The sequence below is a fragment of the Ambystoma mexicanum genome, chromosome 7q, assembly GCF_040938575.1.
Source record: "Ambystoma mexicanum isolate Mex_15411 chromosome 7q, UKY_AmexF1_1, whole genome shotgun sequence".
Classification (NCBI taxonomy): Eukaryota; Metazoa; Chordata; class Amphibia; order Caudata; family Ambystomatidae; genus Ambystoma; species Ambystoma mexicanum.
This window is the reverse complement of record NC_090941.1, coordinates 1,041,788,314-1,041,803,145: the sequence shown is the minus strand read 5'-3', so window position 1 is coordinate 1,041,803,145 and position 14,832 is coordinate 1,041,788,314. Positions and strand designations below refer to the sequence as shown.

Here is a 14,832-nt window from a genome sequence, read left to right as displayed (position 1 = left end):
GTGTTTCAGTGTCCTCTCCATTACCTAATTGCTCTTTCTCCCCTGTTGCATTTCTCTACTCACAAATCCCACAGACCCCTAATTCTCTTTCAGCAATGACACCTGAGAGTGGAGAAGTCACAATGTCGGTTGACACTGCCAACATGCTCAACACTTAGCCAATAACAAACACGTTTGAACTCTCTCCTTGTGTCCTCAGTGACTGGCAACAGCTGATAGCAGCAGCAATGTGAAAGAATAGGTGAGGGGGTTGGCCCTGGATTGACACCAGTATGAGCCATGTGACATATGATTAATTCCCAGTCATCGGCAGAAACCGTGGGTCCATTGGTCTTGTTTCTGCTTTGTAAGCAAACCTTCACAATAATTAATAAACTCAGTGATGTGGTATTGAGTCGAATGTTTTTAATGGCACTTTGGTACAATTCTAAAAACATTGGTTCAACATAACCTTGTATCTATGACGAAGTTGATGCACCAGTTAAACATTATCAAAACATGTATAGAATGAAACATAAAATCAATAACTGTGATTATCAATTTTCTTTTTTTCTGTATGACTTAGCTAAAGTCTCACATATGTACACAGACCATGTCAATCACAGTTGGTGCTTCTGTGTGCTCACCACTTAGCAAGCCCCGCCCACCTGGTGCCTTCCCGTTTGCTGCTCTTTTTCACCACTTAGCAAGCCCCACCCACTTGGTGCCTTCCTGTTTGCCGCTCCTTTTCCCTACTTAAGGAGCCCTCCAGCATCTTTTCCTTTGCAGATGGGGAGCAGGTGCAAGTGGATCTAGGTCACCTGGCCTAAGCCCCGCCCACCTGGTGCCTTCCTGCCTGCCACTCATTTTTAACAACTAGCAAGCCCCACCCACCTGGTCCCTTCCTGTTTGCCGCTCTTTTTCCCTACTTAAGGAGCCCTCCAGCCTCTTTTCCTTTGCAGATGGGGAGCAGGTGCAAGTGGATCTAGGTCACCTGGCCTAAGCCCCGCCCACCTGGTGCCTTCCTGTTTGCCGCTTTCTTTCACCACTTAGCAAGCCCCGCCCACCTGGTGCCTTCCTGTTTGCTGCTCTTTTTCACCACTTAGCAAGTACCGCCTACCTGGTGCCTTCCTGTCTGCCGCTCTTTTTTACCACTTAGCAAGCCCCGCCCACCTGGTGCTTTCCTGTTTGCCGCTCCTTTTTCCTACTTAAGGAGCCCTCCAGCCTCTTTTCCTTTGCAGTTGGGGAGCAGGTGCAAGTGGATCTAGGTCACCTGGCCTAAGTTCCGCCCTCTTGGTGCCTTCCTGCCTGCCGCTCTCTTTCACCACTTAGCAAGCCCCGCCCACCTGGTGTCTTCCTGTTTGCCGCTCTTTTTCACCACTTAGCAAGCCCTGCCCACCTGGTGCTTTCCTGTTTGCCGCTCCTTTTTCCTACTTAAGGAGCCCTCAGCCTCTTTTCCTTTGCAGTTGGGGAGCAGGTGCAAGTGGATCTAGGTCACCTGGCCTAAGCTCCGCCCACTTGGTGCCTTCCAGCCTGCCGCTCTCTTTCACCACTTAGCAAGACCCGCCCACCTGGTGCTTTCCTGTTTGCCGCTCCTTTTTCCTACTTAAGGAGCCCTCCAGCCTCTTTTCCTTTGCAGATGGGGAACAGGTGCAAGTGGATCTAGGTCACCTGGCCTAAGCCCCAGCCCAGCTGGTGCCTTCCTGTTTGCTGCTCTTTTCCACCACTTTGCAAGCCCCGCCCACCTGGTGCCTTCCTGTTTTACGCTCTTTTTCACCACTTAGCAAGCACCACCCACCTTCTTAGCCCTGCCTCTTTTTTCCTACTCCTAACTATTAGATCAAGTGCGTCTCTCGCCCGGGAGTCCTAAGCGAAAGGCAGATGATGAAAAAGGAAATTCCTGTTTGGACCTGTTCGGACCAGGAGGACCCAGGGTCCGACCCCCTGCTCAGACAGCAGGTAGGCATGCACCAACATGTGTTACTCCCTCTGGTCCCCCCATGATGTTCCCTTGTGCCCCCCATTCTCGCACACAGGTGTTGCCTGTTTTGCTTAATTCTTCTACCCTGCTCCCCCCTCACCCCACTCAAGCCTACTTCTGCAGGAGTCTGTCCTGATACATTCTGGTTTCACCATCACCGTCTTGTGGACAATGCTGGATTTGACTTTTATGGACTTCATTGATTCACGGTGTGTCACCCTTCTCAACTCTCATGCTGGACTTCCTTTGCATCTTGTACTCATGGTGGCCTGAATCATGCTGTTCCCATCTTCATATTGTATCCTGGCTTGCAACATTATGTGGTACTACTGACTTCTGCAATTGTATTCACTCTCCCCTCGTGCTTCTCCCCTCTTTTGACTGCTAACTCTGTGTTCTCTCCTACTTTCCCTTCTCCCTTTTCCTATCTCCTCCCCTTACTTTCTTCTATGCACTTACTCTATCAGAATTGTCCCTGGACCTAGTATGATAGCAACCTCGTCTGTCTCCTCTTCTCTCCCCTTACTGGTTTTTTCCTCCCCAAACCCCTTCAGCACTATCTGAAATGTCGTCAGGCCTAATATGATAGTCGCTTGTTTTGTTCCTCCTCTACCTTTCTGCACCCCTCTCCCTCACCTCTTGTTTTTTTTCCGGCTCTACCAGAAATGTTGTCAGGCCTAGAACGGTAGTCCCTGTCTGTTTCCATTTCCTCCCCACTCTCCCCCTCCCTTCCTTATCTATGTTTTAGCTCTTGCACTATCTGAAATGTCATCAGGCCGAGTACGATTGTTAATTTCACAACCGTACTGTTCATGGCCTGTAAGAATGTCCTTGTTTTTTCCCTTGTTCCCTCCCTTGCCTTGAAGCGCTTTGAAACACATGTGTATAGGCGCTATATAAATAAACTATCATATCATATCAAACTATCATATCTTGCAACTTGACACTGGAGGTGACGTTCATGATGTGTGACCCGGGACGCTTGATGGTACATGGTGGTTTAGTACATGGAAGGGGATTTCAGTTATCCCGTGCAATCCAACATTGCACCTTACTTGCCAACAGGATGGCCTAATCCTGGCAAATTGAGACAATTCTACAACAGATAGGGTTCCATCACATCACCAGTCTCCGTTTCATCACTGTCCACCGTCATTATGAGTCTGGCTGTACAGGGAAACTGTGGCGGTAATGGGTTTACGATAATGGATTTACCATTGCTTTCACTGCACCACTATGGGCCTGATTCAAAGAAGCGTTTTATAATGGTGCAATCCCATAGGAAAACCTTCCATGAATCAGGCCCTATATCAAGACATTGGAATTGAGTATGAGGGAATATATCACTCACTTGGTAGAAAGTATGACCTACAGAAAACAAAGAATGTATCAAGGGCCGAATTACTGTCTATTGTAAATGGTCCAAATCTCAATTGACTGCCAGTTGGCTGCTAACTGGGGACAAAAACAACCACCTTGCCACTTGCTGGCAAAATGATTGGTGGTAGCGGTACACTTTTTTTGAAGTATTTCCGATTCAAATTCTGCCACACTCGTAATGAGGCCCCATGTCTTCTTAACCATTTAATTTGATATAATTGGTCTAAATGTAAAAAGGTACCCAAGTTATTAGAACTTTATAATGGACCTCAAAGGTGCAGTTGCATATGCATTGGTTTTTATTTTCATTTATTGAGTGCTTTTGCCAAAGCGCTTGACAAAAGAATACAAATAACAACAGTACGAATTAGTGCAATGACGATCAGAAGGAAATGACATTTAGATTCAGGAGCCGGACAGAGGAAAGAGAAGAGGAGTTTTCAGCGAAATACAAAAAGTATGAACAGAGGAAGAGGAATAAATAAATAGAAGTAGGGAGTTCCAATATTTAGGGGCCAACAGAGAAAAGGAACAGAAACGCAGAGAAGCACAGGGATTCTTGGGAGCAGTGAGTAGAAAAAGAAATTGGAGGCAGAGAGAGAGAGAGAGGCGGGAATAAAAGGGTGGGGGTGTGATCATGTGGGAATTTTAAAACAATGCAGAGCATGTGAAAGAGGAGGCAGGAGTCAAATGTGAGGATAGATGCCAAGATCAGGAAATAGAAGAACAGGAAGGAAGACGGAACAGAAGACGCACAGCCAAATTGCCAACAGAGTGAAGAGGGTCGAGGAGGAGGAGGGTGAAAGATCAAGTAAAAGAGCAGAGCAGTAGTTGAAACGGGAGAAGATAAGAAAAAATGTGGGGAGTAGCACGTAGTAGGGAAGGAGCTATAAGGACGAGCACAATGTAGATTGAAGAGATGAAAACGACATGAGCGAGCCCTGGAGGTGATACGTGAGGCAAAAGAAAGTGATGGATCAAACTTTAAAACATACCTCAATGGTGCGATAAGCAAGTGCACATCTTTGAAAACATTGCATCCTATGGGTTTTATAATTACGTCCCGTGGAACAATTTTACAATCTTCCTTCTTATCTGGGTAGTTTTCATACCATACACTATTGGGTTAAGGACAGGAGGGAGAAAGAGATAGATGTCACCCATCGCAATATGGACGGTTGGAGACGAGCGATCTCCGAATCGGTGAACAACGGACAAACCTATCAATGGGGTATAAAAGATCAGTACTGCAGTTATATGGGATATGCAAGTGTTAAATGCCTTCAAGCATTCCCTATGGGACAGACGGGAGACTGTTCTCAAAATCTGAACATATGACACAGAAATGAGCAGTACGTCGACTCCCATGACAATGAGAATCGCGCCTAAGCCATACACAATATTCGGTGTAGTATCTGCACAGGCGAGCTTCATGACATCCTGATGGACACAGTATGAATGAGAAAGCACCCTGCTGCCACAAATTGGCAACCGTTTAATTAGGAGGGGGAGTGGTGTGAAGAACAGAGAGCCTCGGATTACTGCCACCAGTACAATCCATGATATTCTGGGGTTTGTCAAGATGGACGAATGCCGTAGTGGATGGCAGATAGCAGTGTAGCGGTCAAACGCCATGGCCAATAAGACCGTGGATTCTATAGCTGACAGGGAATGGATCAAGAACATCTGGACCAGGCAGCCATTGTAGGAAATCTCAGTTACACCGAACCACAGGAGGACTAATACTTTGGGCATGGTGCTAGTGGATAGGAGTATGTCAAGAGCAGCCAGCACTGCCAGAAACAGGTACATGGGCTCATGCAGGCTTGGCTCCGTCCTTATGATATACAGGATGATGGAGTTTCCGATGAGTGCAAAGAGGTACATGAGGAAGAAGGGGAACGCCAACCAGACATGGGCCGCTTCCAGCCCAGGAAATCCAATCAGGATGAATGCAGATGGGTCATATCTGCTGTCATTAAATGCGGGCATGATGAACAGGAAGTCACAGCTCACCAGATGCCTTCATTTTCTGAAATTAAAAAAAAACATAACACAATTAGCCACATAAATGAACACATGTTTAGTATTAATACATAGGTGTATACATAAACAAACAATGACATTACAATGTAGATTTTCTATAATCGTCTTCAATTGCAATTTAGCAGTATTTGCTTTTGATTTAGCAGTCCTTTCAAACTTGGATAGTTCAGAGATCATACAGTACCTTTGGCACTAAGCACATGTGCCCAATTACATTGATTTCCCAACCTGATTTCTCTGCCCTTGCCCTTTTTGTGATCACATGTTGGTATGGGTGTAGGCATGGCCAGTATGACAGGAGTCAAGTGTGTGGACATGTGTAACAATTAAGGAGTGGGAGATAGATGCAGGTAACTAGTGAGGAACTCATTTTCATCATGGCGTAACGTGAATGGAAGGCATAACAGATTTGAGTAAGGCTTTTATTTATTTATTGTTTGTTAATTACGTAGTTATTCACAGGTGAAATGCTTCAAAGTGCTGCAAGGCGAGAAGGGAACAAGGGAATACAGTAGTCAGCCTTAGGCTTTGAAGATTACGAATGATATAACATAAAAACTAGCATATTGTGCCTGACGACATTTCTCCTAGCGCAAGTGCATGAAGTGGTACAGTTGAGACTAAGCTCAGGAGGGGGATGGAAAATGGTAGGGGTCGGAAGGACACAGGACAGATGAACTAACTGGTCCTCCTACATTAAGATAATGAAGAGACAGTGGAGATGGTGGGGGGGACAAAGTGTTCGGTCCAGCAGGGCCCAAGGTTAAGTGCAGAGAGGTTGACCCGCTCAAAGAGCGTAAGCTGAAAGTGCAGTAATGTTGATCAAAGTGCAGAGAGGTTGCCCTGCTCAAGGAGCAGAAGATGAACTTGCAGTAATGTTGATCAAAGTGCAGGCGTTAATTCCTTCCATTCACACCACGCCACATATCCAAACATTAGTTTAGTGGAAAGGAGAGGTTGAACGCAACTAGCGTTTATGCCCCCTTCCTTCCTCTCCGCTATACAACTGCAAATGAGCTCCTCACTAGTGCTTGCATAAAGCAGGCTGACCCCATAGGGATTCATTACCCATTGAAAAGTCCACCCGTACCTCACACACTATTTGACTGAACCCTTATCTCTGCTCGTGTGCTCAGCAAACTGGACTTCTGTGTGAGCTACAAGCCTTTTACAAATGTAATAATGTCCTCCAGTCTCTGTCCCTGGTTTATGTTCCTTGTCGTACCCCTTCACCACCTGGCGCGCGCGCCACCTTCCCTACAACAATGCCCTTATGTAAAGGCACCTTATCCTAGACTGCCTCTGCTCACTGTGATTGCCTTTTATAGCAAGACCTTTGTGTTTCAAAAAACACCCTGTTGATAAACAAATAGCAAAATAAAATGGCACCTCTATTTGGATCAGAGCTAACATGTGACCCTGTTAAAAAAAAACATTTGTCCTAGGACAGAAATGGATTGATGCAATTCATTACTGGACTAGTACTCATTGTGCCACGTTGTACACGTTGGTTAGAATCTGTCACCGCAATCAGTAAAGATTTATGTGGCAGGCGCCCTGAACACTTTTTCCACTTTTTCCCGTACTTATTTGTAAAAAATATGTAGTTTACTGGCCATTTGGTGTCTTAAGGGAACCCTAATCACCATAAAACATATCTGTGTATTGTACGGTACTATGTTGTTTCATCCACATTTATTTGTTATGTGTTTTTTTCTGAAATTTTGTAACCGAAAAAAAAAATTGACATTTTTATTTTTTTTATTTTGGCGGGTAGCTCCCCAAGCCACCACTCCCCTATTATTTTCTCTATCCCCCCATATATCCCTTAGCCGCCCCCAACCCCCTATATATTTCCATGAGTTTGTTGTTACAGATATTCGGCAAATAACTCTGTGCTACACAGGTTGGTAGTGTGGCTGAGCAGCCAGGCTTATCTCAAGAGATGTCAATGTGAGCAGTAGGGTTGTAACACAGAGTTTCAATGTGACAGTTATTCAAATAAACACACTCAAGGTTTCTTGATTAAACAATTATTCATTTATTATTCATTATTCATCAATTATTCATTTATTTAACAGTCAGTTAAATAAACCTTCTTCAGAAGGGAGCAAAACATGTAACCATTATAATACACTTCAAAACACACTTTTAGTTTCTCTAAACAAGATGATACCCATTGGGGATGACACACAGACACTTCCTACACCCTCAGGTGACTTAAATAGCTAGGACACTGTGGACATTGATTTATCACTGGCACATTTAGAGCAATACTGAGGTTGGTGCAAAGGTTAGATTGGGGAATAAAACAAAGGTTAATGGTCTCGGGAGGATAGCTCAGGGGCAACTTACTCGCCTTGGAAGCAAGACGACACGGTCTGTTACGCTCACCTGGCTCCCACAGGGGTGTCGAGCGGAACTGGACAGCCACAGTCTCCACCAACGTGATGCGTAGTGCAGACATGACTGACTGGACTGGCCCACATAGCTTCGTCTGCTTGACCCATAGAAGTAGTCTCCTAAAGGCAGAGAAAGGGAATTAGCCACCCGTGGATTTGAGTAATAGCCCCTCACTGCGTCCCCATTTATCACCTCTGATATTCCCGTTCACAAAGCTCACCTTATAGTTTTGAATGATGAGCTCTCCATCCTGCGAGGAATGCAGGGGCACGTAGATGGCCAGTTACTTCACTGGCTTGAGGATATTGGAAGAGTTCTAGACTAATCTTGGCTCCAAACCTCCTCGCGAAGGACCGTAAGTATATAGTTCTTAAGAGTTCAAAAATGTCTGAATAATCACTCTTGTCCAATTCCTTTGCTTATCTTGCAGCTTAGACCCAAAAGAAGATTGTCTTGTGGCAGCTGAAAGTGTTCAGGTAAGAGTCTGTATTATCCCACACTGTCTGTTAAATGATGCCAAGGTTTAACTCGCTGCTTTCTCTTTTCTTACAGGTGCGGCGTAAGAAGATTTGGCGTACTGGTGAATAATACCTCTGGCGGTAAAATCAGGTAAGTATATGGCAGCAAGAGATTGTCCTTGTTTGTTCCCTCGGCTCACCTTGTTGTTTTCTTGTCCCCCTTAGGTGCTAGAATGTGGCAACATAATGATGCAGACTGCGCCGGATCGTAGAGATGCTGCGAGGAACGGTGAGTATGGCGCGGCGCTGCTACTGGCGATGCAACGTGTTTAAGATAAAGTCTGTTTCTGGTTCAAAGGTGCGATGAATCCAGAATCAGGTAAGAAAACCAATAATGTTCTTGTTCTAACCTTTCTTTTTCTTTCCCTTCTTTCTATGCGCTCTGGACTCGAGGCGGGCATGGCAAGAGGCTGGATGCTGACTGCAGGCACGGTGAGCGTTACGCTGCAGGATGCAGAATAACGCGAAGCGTGTGCTGCTCTTCGGGCGTGGATTAAATAGCCTCCAAAGTAGTCCCAGGTAAGTATTCCTCCACAACCACACCGAGTAACAAAATAGTCCCTAGGTAAAGTAGTCCCTTCCAAGCCTCACATGGACTTGGATCTCTTGCAGCATGGTCTGCATCAGGTAAGTTTTAACATATGAGCCTGACGCCTATGGCACCAGGACTGATGCCCCATATAAGCCTGGGGCCATAGACGCCAGGACTGTACCCATATAGCCCCTAACAGGGGTTGCTGAGCTTTCTCTGGGTAACATGATGCCTGCTTCCGGGGTTGATGGACTTGGTCTGGATGCCCGGGGATAGGCATCATGACAGGTTAATGGTCTCGGGAGGATATCTCAGGGGCAACTTGCTCGCCTTGGAAGCAAGACGACACGGTGCAACACAGTGTTAAAATATACGTCCCGGGGACGCTGCGTACTTGAGCTTCCAGGAAGTGCACGTTGAGGAGATGCCAGTCTGCCGGTAGGTTGGTGACATGATGAGAGGTAGCGCAAAGAACCAGCCCCACTTCTACCCTAATTGCACAGGGTTGAAGGGGAACCAACTCCTGACGCCACGAATGGGCACTTCCCTGTGTTTTAATGTGGCACCAGAACAGTGCAAGCACTGTCAGGGAAGGTTGTTTACCAACTGATGTGTTGAGCTGGTCGATGTCTGTATCTGGATGCTGAGGCGAGGAGGAATGTTGGTGTCCGCGAAGCGCAGGCACCCAAGCTAGAGGCAGGAGGCAGGCAGGATCAGGCAGAGGACCGCCAAACTGGAACAAGGACACCACACAGGGCAGAAGGAAGAGCCTGGTCAACCAAGGACAACACAGTGAGGAAGCTACCCAGGATAAGACTGGAAAGCCAGGGAAAAAAGGGCTCAGGTCTGGACAAGGGGAGAACCAAGGAAGGAAGCTCAGGGAACCAGGAACCCAACAACCCAAGGCGAAGGGGCCGGACCAGGAAAAATAAGAACCCAAAACCCCTTACAAAAGGCAGGGGGCCAGACAAAAGGAGTCCAAGAACCCAAACCCCCTAAAGAAGGGGTAAGGCCAGGCAGAACCCAGGAGCAAGTACAAGGAGCAAAAAAATAACCAGCAAGTAGCCAGGAGCGAAGCGGAGGGTCAGGAACCTAGCCGCGTTGAGACGCGACTAATTCCTGATCTGACCGCGTAATAAGGAAGCCATCAGAACGAGGCCAGAAACACAATGTGCCTCTGTCATTCCGTGCTGGCCATCCAGCGTGAAAATGAGGCTTGCAATGCAAGCCATGCGCCGCTGCCCTAGGTGCATGCACGGAGCACAGGACGCGGCAGAACGCACATGTGCGAAGCGCTGCCCCTGGAAACTGAGGACTCCAAGGAGCGGGGACCCCACCAGCGATAATGGGGGTAAAACCTCCAGGACTGGACCCGATATGCGGATTCCCCTGGTCTCGTCTGATGGGTAGGTGTCCTAACACTATGTCCTAACACTATGCCCCCTCCCGAAAGGCCAGGAGCCCCGGGCTTCCAAGGATGCCAAAGAAAGAATTCACAAACCAGACGGGGAGCATGTACGTTTCCCCGAGGTTCCCAGGTCCGATCACAGGCGGGATTGCCCTTCCAGTCCACCAAAAACTGGAGCACCCCCCCGTCAGATAAGTGAATCACAAATCTCCTGCACTTTAAACTCAGGTGTGCCTTCCACATCAATGGCAGAGGGACAAGAGCCAGAACAACCACAGGGATCAGGTAGGTAAGGCTTCAAAAAGGAGACGTAAAAAACGGGATGGACCCACCAAGATGAAGGTAGCCACAATCGGAATGCCACAGAGGAAATCTATTTCATTATCCGAAAAGGCCCAAAGTAGCGTGGAGCGAGTTTGGTGGGTAAATTACGAACGGGCAGGTTCTTAGAGGAAAGCCATGCCTGATCCCCTACCTGCAGAGCGTGTTCACGGCTCTGCCATCTGTCTGCCTGACCCCTCATGCGTTCGTGAGCACCATCAAGGGTACCCGCTGCCAAGGCGTGTAGTTACTGGATCTTGTTCACAAGCTGATCAGCGGAAGGCACAGTGCTGGGCTGAACCGGACGTAATGGCAGGAGCTTGGGTTGTAACCCAAAGGTACATTGATATGGGCTCAGTCCACTGGCAGAGTGCACCGCGTTGTTGTATGCCACTTCAGCTAGATCTAGATGAGCTGACCAGTTGGTTTGGGTAGCGTTGGTGTAGCATCACAGGCATTGTTCCAAGGTCTGGTTCGTTCGCTCAGTCTGGCCATTAGTCTGTGGATGATAGCCTGAACTGAGGGCTCGCTGTACATCAAGATGGTGGCAAAGCTGGCTCCAAAAGGACGAGATGAAGTTAGATCCACGATCGGTAAGTATCTTCTCTGGAAGCCCATGCAGACGGTAAATTTTGTGAAAGAATGCCCATGTCATTTGAACCATTGTGGGGATCCTGAAAAAGGGGATGAAATGAGCCATCTTGGTGAAGCTGTCGATGAAGTCTGTAGCAATGGTGTGCCAAGGATAAGGTGGCGTTTCAATGGGTTGTAAAAGTCCCAAAGGTTTTCTTTGGGGTTTCTTGGTCTGGACACAAACAGGACAGCTTTCCACATTACGTCTGGTCTGACTAGCCCATCTTGACCACTAGAATTGTCTGGCTATCAATTCTTGGGTAGATCGAATGCCCTAATGTCCTCCGATCTTGGAGTCATGGGAACCTTGCAGTATAGCTGACCGTACAGTATGTTGCTGTAGTAGAGCATGCCATTCTTCTCACTGATAAGAGGCTGTTTTAACAAAGCTAATTGTTCAGGGCTGGCCAACGTATCTCGGGAAACTGAACGCAGAAAAGGCGAGAGATGCAGCAAAATATTTCTTGAAGCGATCAAAGGACGGTCCTGATGGTCCCGTTCGATGTCGTCTTCAAGGGAACGGGAAAGCGCATCAGCTTTCTGGTTCTGCGTACTGGGAATGTAAGTGATGACAAAGTCGTAGTGAGAAAAGAAAAAGGCCCATCTGGCCTGATGAGAAGTACAACACTGTAAGGAACGTAAATATTGCAGATTGCGATGATCGGTACGGACCTCTACTGGATACCTTCCACTTAATAGATGGTGTCACCATTCTTCAAATGCTGTTTTTATGGACAGGAGCTCCTTCTCAATGACTGCATAGTTGCGCTCGCTGGGGGTCAGTTTTCGGGAATAGTATGCATCCGGAAATTCCGTTCCCGAATCTAGGTCCTTTTGCATGAGAACTGATCCCACAGCGAAATCGGATGCATCACCACCACAATGAACAGTCTCTCATCATCCGTGCGATGCAAAATTGGAGAAGTGCTGTAAGCGTCCTTGAGACACCTGAATGCTGCTGTAGCCTCGGCCTCCCATACAAATGGTATCTTGCTGCTTGTCAAACGAGTCAGAGGGGCGGTCAACTGTGAAAAATGGGTAATGAAACATTGATAATATTTGACGAACCCCAGGAAGCGTTGAAGGGATTTCACATCATGTGGCAGTCTCCATTCAAGAACAGCTCGTACCTTGGCAGGATCCATATGAATGCCAGAACTACTTATTACATAACCGAGGAACTCAATGCTGTCCTGGTGAAAAAGGCATTTCTCGGCCTTGGCATAAAGATGGTTTGAGGACAATCGACTGAGAACCTCCTTCACATGGGAGACATGATTCTTCCAGCACGAAGAAAACACCAGAATGTCATTGAGGTAAACCCAGACGGTAATCCCAATCAAATCCAAAAATATCTCATCCATGAAACGCTGGAAGACAGCTGGGGCATTACACAGGCTGAATGGCACAACCCGATACTCGTAATGCCCAGATGGAGTTTTAAAAGCCGTCTTCCATTCATCCCCGGGCTTGATCCACCCTCAATGTTCATTACTGCCATGAGGGTCTTAAGGGACAGCCCTTGCTAAACAACATTCTTGAACACAGCGATTTGAATTGAACACAAGTGTCCGGGTTCGCCAATCAATATTAGGATTGTGATGCAGTAACCAAGGTAGCCCAAGAACAATTGGATAAGCAGGTGACTTGATCACATCCAGGGATATTATCTCCTGATGTCCATCGATCTGGAGCTGTAGAGCCCCAGAGTGTTGTTGGATCGGTACGGAAGCCAACGGGGTTCCATCAATGACTTCTACCAACATGGCACAATCTTTAGCAAGAAGGGGTATGCCGTTCTTGACGGCGAAGTCAGCATCCAAATAGTTGCCAGAGGCACCACAATCCAGAAGACCATATGCTTCTACCAACTTGTTCTGTCAGGATACTCCAAGCCTCAATACCATGAGGACCACGGGCTGCATAGGTCGCAGGACACCCTCAGAACCAGGAAGGACTGATAGAGACGAAAGGCCTGTCGTTGCCTTCCCCATACATGACAGGCCCTTTAGTTTTCCGTCTTCCTTGGGGTCGCAGGGGACAGGTTCCCAGGTAATGACCTGCAGCTCCACAATACAGACATAACTGCAAATTCCTCCAGCGTTTCTTCTCGGTTTCAGTCAATGGACCTCTGACACCACCTAGCTGCATTGGTTCTGAACCGGTCTCGGTGGTACCTGGTACTCCTGCTGGCATAGACAGAGGTCTTGGGAGGGTTCTTTTATACCACCGCCTTTCGCCCCTATGTTCAGCTAATCGATGATCAATCCGAAGCACTTGTTCTTGGAGAGCTTGCAAGGTGTCTGGTTCTGGTATATGGAGTAACTCGTCTTTATACTCTTCCCTCAATCCCCGACGGAACAGAGTTTTCTGGGTTATTTCTGGCCATTGTGAATCGGCGGCTAACTGACGGAAGCGACTGATATAAGCTCTGTGCTGCAGAGGCCAGGTTGGGAGACTGAAAAATGTCCAGGAAGGCCTTCTCAAATGCCCCGAAGTTGTTAAGAATGGGACTATTGGCTGCAACTAGAGGCGCTGCCCAAGCCAGCACATTCCTGGTCAAATTTCCCAGGATGTAACAAATCTTAGCCTTGTCTTGACTGAATTGCAAAGATCGGTACATAAAGTGGATCTTGCAGTGATTGCAGAATTCAGGCACACGTCTAGGATCCCCATCAAACTTCAGCGGTACAGTGTGGGTCATGACAACCTCGGCCTGGGGATTAGCGCCGGCTCCCTGGACCACCATCTGGCACAATGTGGCATTTTCCTGATTTAGAGCAGCCATTTCAGATCTCATAGGCCTGATCTCTTCTTGGAGTTCCTGGCCGTCATCCATCTCGGTATCAGAACTGGTAGTGAGGCGTCTCAATCTGTTAAGATGTACGTCCCGGGACGCTGCGTACCTGAGCTTCTAGGAGGTGCGCATTGAGGAAATGCCAGTCTGTCGTAGGTTGGTGGCACGATGAGAGGTAGCGCAAAGAACTAGCCCCACTTACACTCTAATTGCACACGGTTGAAGGGGAACCAACTCCTCATGCCACAAATGGGCACTTCCCTGTGTTTTAACGTGGCACCAGAACAGTGCAAGCACTGGCAGGGAAGGCCGTTTACCAACTGATGTGTTGAGCTGGTCGATGTCTGTATCTGGATGCTGAGGCAAGGAGGAATGTTGGTGTCCACGAAGAGCAGAACTTCGTGGTTTCAGCTCCTCGCGTCTGACAGCAAATAGCAACACACTGCGGTTCTCAGATATCACTTCAGACTTTCCTAGCATCTGAGGTCCAGCACTCTGTTGAGGACTCAGGCTTGGTCAGTCCAGCTTCAGGGAAGTCTGAAGGATCTTCCTGGCACTCGGGTCCAACTTGAAAATGATCCACTCGATTTGGTGTTCCTCTCCCTGGCACTTTGGTTCCAGCAGCAACAGCAGTGGAAGTACAGCCAGCTCCGAGAGGATGTCCAAACGAGTTCACTTTGGGGTTGATTGGTCCCACCAACTCAAAGGGAGAAGTCTTCCTTGCAAGGCTTCTCTAGTCGAAACGAATTTGGAGCTTCAGCACAGCAGCAGGGCTTCAACGGGCAAACCAACGGTCCAGGACTTGCAGCAGGCGTCTCTTCCAAGTTCTTCAGA

General features: G+C 47.6%; 1 protein-coding gene across 1 annotated transcript; it reads right to left on the bottom strand.

The window, feature by feature from the left end:
• Positions 1-303: 303 nt before the first annotated feature.
• Positions 304-5,332, bottom strand: LOC138528114 (olfactory receptor 51E2-like). The gene is made up of 2 exons (XM_069639567.1): positions 4,453-5,332; positions 304-356 (listed from the first exon to the last, which is right to left on the bottom strand). Exons 1-2 carry the CDS (start codon positions 5,330-5,332, stop codon positions 304-306), a joined length of 933 nt encoding a protein of 310 aa, XP_069495668.1.
• Between the last annotated feature and the right edge of the window lie 9,500 nt (positions 5,333-14,832).